The sequence below is a fragment of the Natator depressus genome, chromosome 6, assembly GCF_965152275.1.
Source record: "Natator depressus isolate rNatDep1 chromosome 6, rNatDep2.hap1, whole genome shotgun sequence".
NCBI classification, from domain to species: Eukaryota; Metazoa; Chordata; order Testudines; family Cheloniidae; genus Natator; species Natator depressus.
In genome coordinates this window covers 111,572,069-111,585,232 of record NC_134239.1, presented here as the reverse complement: position 1 = coordinate 111,585,232, position 13,164 = coordinate 111,572,069, and the positions used below count along the sequence as shown (strand labels likewise).

At 41.3% G+C, this 13,164-nt stretch overlaps 1 protein-coding gene across 8 annotated transcripts in view; it reads right to left on the bottom strand.

Annotated features, from left to right (window-relative positions):
* Positions 1-10,994: 10,994 nt before the first annotated feature.
* Positions 10,995-13,164, bottom strand: part of MARK3 (microtubule affinity regulating kinase 3) — a 107,894-nt gene continuing 105,724 nt past the window's right edge. For 3 of the 8 annotated variants that reach the window (XM_074956297.1, XM_074956300.1, XM_074956298.1), the window contains one exon: positions 11,003-12,013. In XM_074956297.1, the coding sequence (XP_074812398.1) occupies positions 11,668-12,013 (346 nt within the window). In that variant the 3' untranslated portion in view covers positions 11,003-11,667. Of the gene's footprint in view, positions 12,014-13,164 lie in introns of all 8 variants that reach the window. The other 5 variants (XM_074956305.1, XM_074956302.1, XM_074956303.1 and 2 more) reach the window with 5 other exon arrangements.

Genomic DNA, 13,164 nt, shown 5'->3' with positions numbered 1-13,164 from the left:
AGGCTGATACAAACAGGATGAAACATAACTAATTCCACGAAACCTATGCTGAGGTTGTGTTACAGCTGCCAAATCCCAGCCCAAGGATACACCTCATTATAGTTCTCTTCCACAATGCTTTTCAATGGATATTTTCAAGGTGAAGGCCAGTATCCTCCTCATTCAGGCAACCTTTCAAGCACCGGGCTTGCTGATAAACAATCAGAAGTCAACCTTCATCCCAGTAGAGGGGATAGAGTTTTATAGGCCAGGGCCTTCTTCCCAGAAGACCTCTTTCAGATGATGGCGCATACATAGCGCAGCATGTGAGACTGCACCTCACATCCCTTCAATATTATATGGCCTCTGTGTACTTGCCAAATCACCATCATTCGGACACAGTGCTAACAGTGCCCACTCCGGTCCTTGACTGGAGGAGGGACCCTCGACTGGTGGGCTCAGGCGTTCTCTTCATCAGGCACCAGCACTCAATATCCCTAGTCTCGGATGCTTTGGTGCTAGCCTTCGATCAGTCAGTCATCAAGGTATGGGTGAACTTATACTCCTCACCTTCTCAGGAAGGCCGCCAATACTGCCATGCATTTCATAAAGACCCATGCTGACAGGCCAAATGGGAAAACAGGGTCTGATTCACAACAAACCTGAGAAACGTTCTGTGGCCTCGGAAAATTGGGATATGGAAATAGACATCTCTCAAATTGAGGGAGGCATTCCTCCAGCCTCTGGAATCCAGGGAGGGAATGATGGAGACTAAGGAGACCCTGTGGAACCTCAGCTTTTTGAGATAGCTGTTGAGCAGTGCAGGCATAAAATGGGTCGGAGACCACTTTGGGATTAGGAAATAATGTGAATAAAACCTCTTCCCTCTTAAGTCCTGAGGAACCGCCTCCACAGCTCCTACCCGGATGAGGGCTTGCATCTCCTGGACTAACAACTGCTTGTGAGAAGGGTCCCTGAAGAGGGACTGGGGTGGGGGGGACAAGGTGGAAAAAAAATTGGAGGGTATATCCCTCTTCCACCATGCTCAGCACCCAATAGTTTGTGGTGATGCATGACAATGCTGAGCTGAAGTGGGACAAATGGTTTGGAAATAATAGGGGACTGGATCTGATGTGGGAACTGGTATAATGTCCTCAGGCGCCCCATCAAAAGTTCTGTTTGAAGCCCCCCGAGTATCTGGGAGGGCCAGGTAGCAACGCTGATGTGGATGGGGGCAGTTACCTGCACCTAAAGCCTCTACTTTGCTTTCTGCAGGTCCTGACAGGGCAGCAGAGCAGAGAAATGCGTGGGCTGTTGGGGCCTGAAATGTTTCCTTGAAGGTGCCGGGACACAGAGACCCAGGGATGTGAGGGTGGATCTGGAGTTCTCCAGGCTGTAGAGCTTTGCATCTGCTTGCTCTGAGGAGAGTGAGCACCCTTCAAACCTGAGGTCCTGAAGGGACTGCTGCGCCTCTGCCAGTTGGCCAGAGGACTGGAGCCAAGAGCACCTTTGCAGGGCCACCGCATCTGCTGCATCTAGGGTGGCTTGCAAGGAAGCCCTGGCTATTGCCTTCCCCTCTTCCACCAGAGTGGACAGCTCCTGCCTGGACTCCTGAAGGAGCAAGAGAGTCACCTTTGATGGGGCCACCATGGCCAAGATGTCTACTAGGCTGTGGGGGGGGATTCTTACGACCTCCACTTCCAGACCTAGCTTTAAGATCACCCTCTTCAATAGCCCCTGATGTGCTTTTAAGTCATCCTGGGGGTAGAGTGTGATGTGGCTGGCCCTGACACTGCCTCCTCTGGGGAAGAGGCGCAGTGGCCTGCACTGTCAGGGGTTCCTTCTCTTCTTCCTCTGCATGGCGCAAATCCCATAGGTCCAGGTCTTGAATGTCAGTACTGGGCTCGGTACTGGAGTCCGGGTCCGGTGCTGCTTGGTGAGACAGAGGAGCCTCTCTCTGACACCACTGAGTAAGAGAGTGTGTGCGCGCGCAGAGCGGGGACTGGCACCAGGGTGAAGCCTTATGGGTTCTAGATTGGCCAGTGCATTTGCATAGGTCAGTGCCCACTGGGCCAATCACTCAGAGGTACCCCCACACTGGGATCCCCCATCGAATAGGACTGACAGGTGGTGTACTGGTAGGGAGTCCTTGTCTGGGTGAATGACTCCACCTCCGCTCCAACAATGAGCCTTCCTCCAGGGATCATGGAGATGTGGTACCCACTGATTCCAGGGGTTGGTGCAAAGGATCAGGGGATTGGTGCAGACATGGAGAAGCCCACATCGATGCTAGCAGGGACAGTTACCCTCTAGATGGTACCGATGGCCCCAGTACCGAATGGGAACTCAGGGCAACATGCTTCCGTCTGCTCTCCAGCACTGATGATGCCGATTCTTGGACTGCCAGTGATGGCAGTACGAACAGTGAAAAGAAGTCTCTGGCCTCAACTAATGCCTCTGGAGTGGATGGCACCGTTATCTCACTAGTGCCACACTGTCCCTCCGGTGACGACGGCTGACCTGGGACTGGACTCAATGGAGCCTGTGAACAGGATGGAGTCGACAGTACAGCCTGCTGTGCGGGGGGCAGACGAGTGACCAGACGCAGGGAGCACTCTGCTATTCGCCCCATGAATGGCCTTTTTAGCGTTGGGGAACATCCTGGCCAGCTGCTTATGTTTTTTCTCGGCATCAGAGATAGGGAACAGTGCCAAGAGTCACTTACAGTGGGTGGAGCACTGAGTACTGACACTGAGATACTTGGTGCCAAGTCCGACCAGCTCACTTCCAAGGAGGGTCTAAGCGCCACTTCCATCAGGAGGACTTTAACATGGCCTCCTGTTCTTTCTTTGTACTCAGCTTGAACTGGCGGCAATCTCTGATACGCGTCTCACCCAAGCACTTTAGACAACTGAAATGCAGATTCCTCAAAAGCATGGCCTTGCTGCAGGAGGCGCAGGGCTTGAAGCATGGAGAACGAGGCATACACGACTCAGGAAGCAGAGGAATCTCAGCTAAAGTGGTGAGAGTCCAACTATTGACAACTACTAACTAAAGTTCAAACTGAGAAAACTATTGGGAAGAAAAAAAAAGGAAGGGATGGAGTGACAAACGAGAACCACTAACGAAGCAAGAGGAGCAGTTCCAGCAACTGTCACAGATGGCAAGAAGGAACTGAGAGGGTGCAAGGTCAGGCGACCCCTTTTACAGTGCGATAAGCACAAGGCACCAAAGGGCGCTCGAGTCAACCCAGCGGGTTCCACAGAAGGAAAAATTTCCAGTGACTGTGCATGAGGTGCGCACACACCTAACGTGGAATGGACATGCACAAGTACTCAAAGAACCACCATTCCACTTGACCCTAAGGGCTGTGAGGAGGCATGGCACAGTGGTATAAAGCAGGCTCTTAAACACATGTTTTCCCCTTGGTTAGGGGAATCTCTATGTGGCTAGTTAAAGCAACTTTATAGAGCTTTTGCACCACTGGAGCAGTTCAAAGAGATGTAGGGTAGCACAAGTGTAACTAGGGGAGGGTTTGGTCAACAGAATAGATAGTGGAGATGATGAGAGAAGGAAAGCACCTGCCCATAGGTTTCAGATCCCAGAGGAAGTCTGTAGAGAGAACAGTTAGATAAAGACAGTTTTTAAAGTTCTGACTGAACAATTTTGCTTTGGACCGTTTGTAATGCAACATTTATAGAATGTACGGTAAAGAGTAGAACAGCAGTTAGAACACTCAGTTTAGTGCACACATTCAATACACTCAAAGGGCCCAAACTGGGGGCCACAGTCAGTCACATTCTGCTGACTCATCCATGTTTCTGACTCAAAAAGCATCTAAAGCTAAAAATATATAATACTTCCCTATTATTCTTCCATGTAAACAATTGCTACAGTTGGCACAATTATGCAATTACAATTGGGTGGGAAGATGAGCACAAACCTCTCCTATAAGATGGCCATCCAATGAAAATGCTTGACAATGGCTGCGTTATGGAGTTTGCTCATTTCCATGCCTGCTGAATCCAGACACATCTATCATCATGTAAACAAATAGCCCTTTGAGAATTAGCTCCCTCTAAAGTTTCAAGCTTTAATTATTAAAATAATTAAGGCTACAGTAAAGTGAGGATTTTTTTTAAAAACAGAAGAATGGGAAGTGTTTTTTCCCCATAACCCTCTCATAACTCCAAATACAGCTAGCAAGATTTAGCTGAAGATTTAAAAAATAAAAACATTCTGTAAGAGCAAACATGGGTAACTATAGGCACAAAGCTTCAGAAAGTTACGTAGGTGGAACAGAAATGGAAACTGATCAGAGATCATATTATTACAGCGGCATGGGAGCTTGTGACATGTTTAAAAGATTGAAATTTTTAAGTCCTCTAAAATTAACATGCTTAGTCAGATTCCTTTGAAATTTGGTACATCCACAGAAGGGAGATAGAAATTTGGATCTAAATATGAACCATTAACCCTATTCTGCACCCTCCTGAGGGGGATGACATACCAACCAAGCAACCATAACTCGGCATTGATGTTGCCTTTTTACCATGGAATACCTTGGCTCACAATCTTAACTAGAACAGTCACAGATAAGTGTCCATTATAATATTTAAACAAACACCAAAGCAAATAATTCCATTTAATTAAATCTCAGAAAAAGGAAATTGGAGATTATTACTCTTTAGAAAACAGGAAAGGAATTTCATCTTAAAAACATTGCTGTTGCCCTTCCCAGCAGACAAATCTTAGACTGATCTCCCATAGTGTAGACAAGGCTAAGTTATGCAACTTCAGCTACGGAATAACATAGCTGAAGTTGACGTACTTAGGTCTACTTACCGCAGGGTCCGCACTACACTATGTCGACGAGAGATGCTCTCCCATCAACTCCCCTTGCGCTTCTCATTCAGGTGGTGTACAGGAGTCGACGGGAGAGCAATCTGTGGTCAATTTAGCGGGTCTTCACTAGACCCACTAAAGCAACTGCCGATGCATCGATCGCTGCACATTGATCCCCTGTTAAATGTAGACAAGCCCTTATATTGGGCATCATGATGAATTCATAGGGAAGTGGGAGAAGAAACAGGGTGAGAGGAGTTCAAAGTGTTTCTGCACCTCTGCTGTTTTCCCATGTAAAAGATAAAATCATAATTTACAAAAAAATTAATCCTATGAACAACCCTGAGATGTAATGAAGAGATAAAGATAGCATTATGTAACACCGGGGTATTTGTCAATCAAATATATACAAGTAAATATCTTCCACTAGATTTTTCTAGAATAGATTTGCAATAAGCCAAAGTTAATTATTACAATTCTACTACTGTTCATATGAAAGTTATAACATATGGAGTATTTCCTGGAGTCACTGCTCAACATCATGAGTAATACCAAGCCATGGTGGCTCCTTTTTGTTTCTGAATTCGAGAGACATCCTGTAACCATTGTGATCACTACAACTCCACCTCTGTTTCATGAGGATTTACTGTAAGAAAGTCGTGTTGCTGTAGCTGTGTTGGTCCCAAGATATGAGACACAAGGTGAGTGAGGTAATAACTTTAATTGGACCAACTTCTGCTGGTGAGAGAAACAAGGTTTCGAGCTACACAGGGCTCCTCCTCAGGTCTTGGAAAACCTTGTATTTAGCGTCTCAGCTAAATACAAGATTGAACAGATAGATACCGTAAGAAAGATCATTCCAGCAAACAGTCCTCATCCTCTGAAGCACAAAATGGAACTGTCATGCCTTTCATTTACTGTTTTCTCTATAAGTATCAAGTTGTTATTAATCTTCTTCATTATTGTGCCACAGGAGCAGAGTAATTATATTCAAGGCACTTTCATTCTACATCCCTACCTTCAAGATCTACTACTTTCCAAATGAATTACCTATTTGGCTGGCAGTTTTCATGCTTATTCTCTGCATCACAGGGAAATATTTGTGCAGAGATTAGTTAAATGTCATTCGCCTATTTTGAATCAGAAAAAACCCAAATCTTGTTACACTTACAAAAAAATTTCAGATTTTTTTGCACTCAATTAAAAAGGATTTTTTTCCAGTGCTCAAGGTAACCAGTTCTTAATGAGAAATGCCTCTAACTTAGAAAAATATTGGTTGAGAAACAGTCGAATGATTGAAAACAACATTTTGTACATACACACAATAGCATTTTCCTTCATGACTATATTCAATTTGCATTGCCACAGATTGAAAAGCACAGGTAAGATTATTTTAATTAGATCATTTAAATCTGATTACTTGTGAGAATATCTAATTAAATGCACCTAATGCATTCAGTGTGATTAAGAACTACACTGAAACACGAAATGTATGATTTCAATGTTTATTTTATTAAATTTAACGTGTAAGAAGAATAGACTATTGTGATTGAGAACTGAAAAACCCCAAAGCCAGGGAATTCAGTGCTATGGTTTCCCACAGCAACCATAACTCTACCACTTTGTATGCATGTATTATATTTGCATTTTAACAGATTTTGATAAACACTCCACAGATGCAGAGCAGCAATTGCTGAAGAAATAACAATGATCATTTTAAATTTCCATCAGGAATGTTTAACATTTTTTGAATTAAACAACTTACCTGATGAATTGCCACTACTACTATTTGCATTTAACAGTTCTAGATAAGTAAATGTAAACCAGAGGTAGCAGTTGCTGACACTAAGTTGTCTCCACACAGATTGCAATGGGGATTTGTATTAACATCTACAGCTCTTCTGCTCTCAACCATTGCCGGGGCAAAAAGCCTACCATATTCAGCCGAGTTTAAACTTTATTCTTAGTGCTAGGACAAATCTGAAAGTCTGAGAAAGACAATTTAAGAATAATTCAAATTCTGAGCAGCAGTTTTAGTGCCATTGCTTTTCTTAGTGCCTCTGCTGGAAAGGTGTACATCCATCAAGAACGCATCCAGAGAACACAGTATAGTGTCAATGCCTGGAAAGAAAACACCAACAGGATAGGAACCTTGTAAAGCTGATCAACAAATTGGATGGACTTTATTTCTTCCATTAGTTTCTACCTGAAAATTCACTACATATTGAAGCAAAGTGTTGATCCTAAGAGTTTTCTAATTGGATAAGAATTCAATAATGCGATTATTGAAGTAGGGAGCCTTTCAAGAAACGTAATATTGAAACTGTTAAGAGATAACTTACTGCTACTCAAACTGAATGCCAGAACAGTCCCTGACTTACCACAATGTCTGAAATGGTGATGAAATTGGCAGTACTAGTGATTTTTAATAAAATGAAGCCATTCTCCACTGCAAAGCTCCAAGACTTCTCTAGCAAGAGTGAAGGAAATGAGAACTATACACATAGCCAGGAGAGTAAAATGCAGATCAAAACAGTCACCATCTGCACAAATTTATTTGAAAAATTATACATTAATATAAATTTGAAATGTGTATTCACATTTCTAAAGAGGTTGTTCTTCCAACCATGTTTAGACCAATGTACTAACACAGCAGCGTCTTATGCCCTTAAAGATATAAATTTGAAACAAAACATTTGGGTAAAGAAACACGCTCTAGTGGAGTACATCACACATCTCCTCCTCCTTCTCCACTATATGGTTCCCAAAATATTTCATTGTACACAGACTGCCACCAAAAGGCTCTAGGGCATGGGAAGCACAAAGACCACAATATAAACCATCAGTCTAGAGCCGCTGAAATACACAAATGTTGTTACACTGATTCAAAGGGAGTGGCTTTGGCCCTGATCCAGCAAGGTGCTTTAGGATGTGCCTAGCATTCACACTAATGGGACTACTCACATGATTCAAATTAAGCAATGTACCTCTGTACCTTGCTGGATCAGGGCCTTAGACATGGTTTTATGGTTAAGAGACTGGACTAGAACTCAGGTCTGTAGCAGACCTGGGAATTGAACGTAGATTTCCTATGTGACCATGGGCAAGGTACTTAATCTCTGTGCTTCTATTCCCATCTGTAAAATATGGAAAGCAATACCTCTTTTTTCAGACCGTGGCCTATTTTAGATAAGATCTTTGGGACTGCATCTGACTGTTTTTGTTTTCAATAGCACCCAGCATAATAGGACCCCTATCTTGGTTATGGCTTTTACCATAATGCAAATGATTAATAAGAGAATTAGTACCCCAGAGTTTGTGCTACTTGTACTAAGGCTGAGGTTCCTTGAACCCACACCGACCAGGCCAGTTTCTATAGGGGTCACTTCCTTCAGGGATATCAATGACGAAGGTTTGTGGTAACATACTTGGAAACTAAAGTTTGGAGGAACAGCTAGTACTGCCCTTTAGGCTGAATTATATACCATCTCCTTCACAACATGGTCCAAGGTCTTAAAACATATCTGGTCAGGCAAATGCAGCTATTTCTCTCAGAGCTATGCCTTTTTGGTTTCTAGATTGCTTCAATGAATTGTAACCTTAGAGAGAAAAGCTTGGTTGAGCTTATTAATTCTCACTTACTCTTGAGTTTCCATGTATGACAAGAAATATTTTGAATTGAATTACTTAAAGAAAGCTTTGCAAAATATAGTAATTAAAATATACCATGAAAAACTCAGAACATTTTTTTACCTGCTAGCCAAGGGAAGAAAAGCTTGATTTCAAAATCAGACCTGGCAGTGACTTGGGTGGGAGAGCGCACAGTGTGTTAGTCAAGAGCCAAACAAACATTTTTAGAAAATGAGACACCGATCTCTAGGGCAGAATTAATGCTGTTACAAAAGCATTTCTCAGCCCTGGATCAACATCTCATGAGGTGCCCAGGTCTGCTATTATCACCACAACACACATCTTGGACTCGGATTACAAGGAGGTTTGATATATAAAGTAACTATAGACCCAACCCTGCCAGCTCATACCAGCAGGCAGTCCCCTGAGCTAAAAGATCTCCAGTGACCATGCAGGATTGAGGCCTATATCTTTATATTAAGCATCTTCTTAATAAAGCAAAATATAGTTGCTTCAGTGATTGTCCTACCAGTGAACCAGACAAATAATTACAAGCTTCTGCACTTTAGAATGAAGGACATTGTGTGTGTTATGATCAAGAACATTCGTAACATTTTTGCAATTGACAGTTTTGTATTATATTTGAGAAGGAAGCTGTTAAGAACCTGTTTCTAGTGCTAATAAATACGTCATGTGGTATATTTTAATATCTTAAATACAGATTATTTCTAAAAGTACCTTTTGAATATATTTTAAGACAAAAATACTTAAGTACAAACTTTTAAAAATATTTAAACTTATGATACTGTTGCACTTTGCAGAAACAATTATATACTGAACGGATAAAAAAACCCAGAGTATTGCAGGAGACATTTAATATGAAACTTTTGGAATTTCCACTGAATACAGATTTACAATCAGTAAGTGCTATGCTTAATCAGAACATGGAGTTTAAATTATAAGACAACAGGAAGTACACTACTGGATGAAAAGAATACACCTTGAGCAGTGTTTAACGTAGAAAGCTAAAGGCTATGTGAATCCTCACCTGAGAAGTACATCTGTCCTGTAATCTCTTATTGCTATTACAGAATGGAGTTTTCATGGCAAGACCATCCTGAGCAAAGTAAGCACGAGTACTGACAGCCCATCAAACTCCATCTGCACCAAGAGTTCTAAAGCCAGTTCATGATACAAAATATATATAGATTAAAAAATGTAAATTCAGGAATATTTAATGCATTTAACAACTATAATTATCTTTTAGTTAGCATAATTATCAATGCTTAGGGCAAGGTCACTAGAGACTGAGGAAGAGGTATAAAGGAAGAAATTCTTGTTTTCAGAGCATGGATCACAAAACTTAACGTGCAAAATATTCGGGATTCTGCATTTGCACCTTGGGTCAAACCTAAGTTGCGCACACAATGAAGAACTATATTAGCTCACTGTAATTTTAAAAAGCAAGCTAAAGGTCTGAATTAAAGCACGTTAGGTACATGCCTAACTGCTGCATGGGAACAGGACCATAAGCATTAAATTTATATAAAATAAAGTCAAGTAGATAATACGGGGTATTATCTACACAAATCCTTAGTGAAATAGCAAACTGAATACAGGAAAGGGAAAATCAGTAGGTAGATTGAATGGATCGGGGAATCCAGGTTTCTGATTCAAATCCATCCCGGGTCAGTAGCGACTAAGAGTTGGTACCATCTGATGGCTGCTTGGTGGTCTGTAGGAAATGAGTTGGTCAAGACAGAATTCAGAGAGGGCAGATTTCCTCTCCACACTAAAAAAAGCACACCGCAAGTGACTCCCTAGCAGTCTCAGCAGAGACCAAAAGATAGAATTGACACGGAGATCGAACTCTTTCCACCTATATAAGTAGTCCCTCACAGAACAGGGCTGAGGGCACTGCAAGGGCGTTAGCAGGGGGTACAGGGAGGGCGGAACCACTGCCACCTGCGCTGTTGTGTTTGTCAAATGATAGGAGCTCCGTCTCTAAGGCGGTCTGTCAATCTGGTATCTTGCATCACTATTAAATTCATTTAAAGTATGAAAAGTGATCAGCAGACATTGACTTTCCACTTCTGGATTTTAACAAGAGGGCATACTCACAGCTCAAGGGGAAGGGATAACGTATGTCCAGCAGTAACGTAAAAGACAGCATCTCAGGCATGTGGTAATTCTCACCAGAACTTTTCTCATTCACTGAGAGTCCTTTTGTTCTTCTGAAGAAACTGGCCAAGCCTTTACGGTAGGAACTTTGTCTGAAATTGTCACTAAGTCAAGCTCCAACAAGTCAGATTTTTAAAACACATTTCTACCTCAAGATAAGACACTAAATGTGATGTTCTCGTTGAACTACACTGTTTACATTCTGTAGCAGTAAATGGTAGAGCTTACTGAACGGTAACCCATTCTACTAAGTCATGAAAGACAAAAGAGATAAAAAGGATATATTTTTACACTTGTGTTTAACATGAACAGAGAAATTGAAGCATTTACCCAAATTTTAATGCATAAATCAACTCTAATTTTTAATCTGATTCAGACTTAAACAATAAATAGTGGGAGAAGTATAATGCAAGACTTACTGAGTAAAAGTGAATGTTTAATTATCTCATGAGATCTACTTAAAAACAGGAGTAATGTTCACAACCATAAATCCAAACCCTTCACACTTTTTTCTTAACACAGCAGTGAACTGTAAAACTGCATTTACTGGGTAACCATTCAATTATTTTAAATATTAACCCAAGTGTTTCCTCCTTGGCCATTTCAATTTTTAGCACCAAAATTAGCTCCAAAAGAGGTATGGGTACAGCTCTGATGTTTTCAATGAATAGTTTACATATAATACTTAATATATTATACACACATACTGTACATTCTCACATCCACACAAACAGGAGGCATATTTAAATGTATATATTGTGTGTTTCAGTTTGTTGTCAAAGACTTAGAGCAATGGAAATAAAGCAGAAGGGGTAGTATTTTACATAGTAGGCAACTTTAATGCTGTAGTGCACTTATAAAAAAAAGTCCAACTCTCCCTCCCAGCTCAGCAGCTTGTTTCAATTTTTTTTTTTTAATATCATGATTCAAAAGATGCAGAAATTATTGCCTAAATATTATTCTATACATTTCCATCGGTGTTCTCAAAAACACTTGAAATTGCTACTTAATTTACAACTTAATTACTTTTTCTTACAGCTTTAATTCATTGGCAATTTTGGAAGCAATGTTTTTAAAAGCTATGGATGTTCCCGATATCCGCTTAAAGCGGACTCCATTCAGTGACAGTCTTGGCAGTTTACACACCTCCATCTCCCACTGTACAAGATTTTCCGCATGTCCCTCGCCATGGACACAGAAAAGCAAGAAACGCTCTCTTTGTTCATAGTCACAATTATTGGCATCCAAGACTTTACGAATTTCCCTCATCATATCGTTAGGATCCATGGAACTGGTAGTTTTCATGCTCCAAGTAAATCTCAGTGAGCGGGGCTTGGCTTCCTTGTTTTCATCCTTCTGATCCACAGCTACATTGCGACTGAAAGAAAACATTTTAGTATTTAATAGAACAACCAATAGCCTCTTAAATCTTGTGTTGGTGAAGCAACTGCCATGTTCAGTATGCATTTTTTGTATTACAGAAGTGCCTAGAGGGGCCCCAACTTGGAACAGGACCCTGTTGTACTAGGCATTGCATATTATATACACACAGTAAGACTGTTCCCACCCCAAAAGCATACAATCTAATTAAGCCAAGACACAACTAGTGTGAACAACAATTGGAACAAATGGGGACATGACGATGAAAAACTTGATTACTACCAGTGTGAAGGTAAGTTTTCACTCACCTGTAATTCAATTAAGGTTACAGCCTACATGGACCAATATTCTGGGCCATATAGCACCAGAAAACTCTAGAAATCTGGAACCCTCATTAAGATAGCAGCTTTAAGTCACAACTTAAAGACTTAGGCCACAGCTGATATATAACTTGCAATGATGAACAGTCTAACTTTTGAAGTTACTGGAGAGCCTTTTTCAGAATAAAATACAGAAAGTTAACATACCAAACTAATGTTAACAAAAATAATCTCCTTGTCACTACAACAGAAGGTACATTGGGAAAATCTGATGACTATCAAATGTAAGAATTAAAGCACATAGTAATAACAACGTTCTTCTCTTGTTTTGGTGGTGGTGGAAACAGATGGATCAGAAGACGAGTTCCAGAAATTTGTAGAATATCAGCTCACTCTTGTATTTCAGCTATGAATTAGTGGTCACATGGCTAAAAAGAGAGCTGAAATCTGTGTACTGAAACCTTCACAGAAAAGAATTTGGTAACATGCAGATAGGTGCATAAAAGTGTTTTCTGCATCAGAAACCTCTTTAAAGATTATTTTTGCTCTCATGGTATACCATACAGTTTAAAATCAGCGGTATGTTAACATTCATAATTCAGTTTAGAACTTAACAGCCATACTGGGTCAGACCACAGGTCCACCTAGCCTAGTATCCTGTCTTCCAACAGCGGCCAATGCCAGGTGCCCCAGAGGGAATGAACAGAACAGGTAATCATCAAGTGATCCATCCCATCACCCATTCCTAGCTTCTGGCAAACAGACTAGGGACACCATCCCTGCCCATCCTGGCTAATAACCATTGATGGACCTATCCTCCATGAATTTA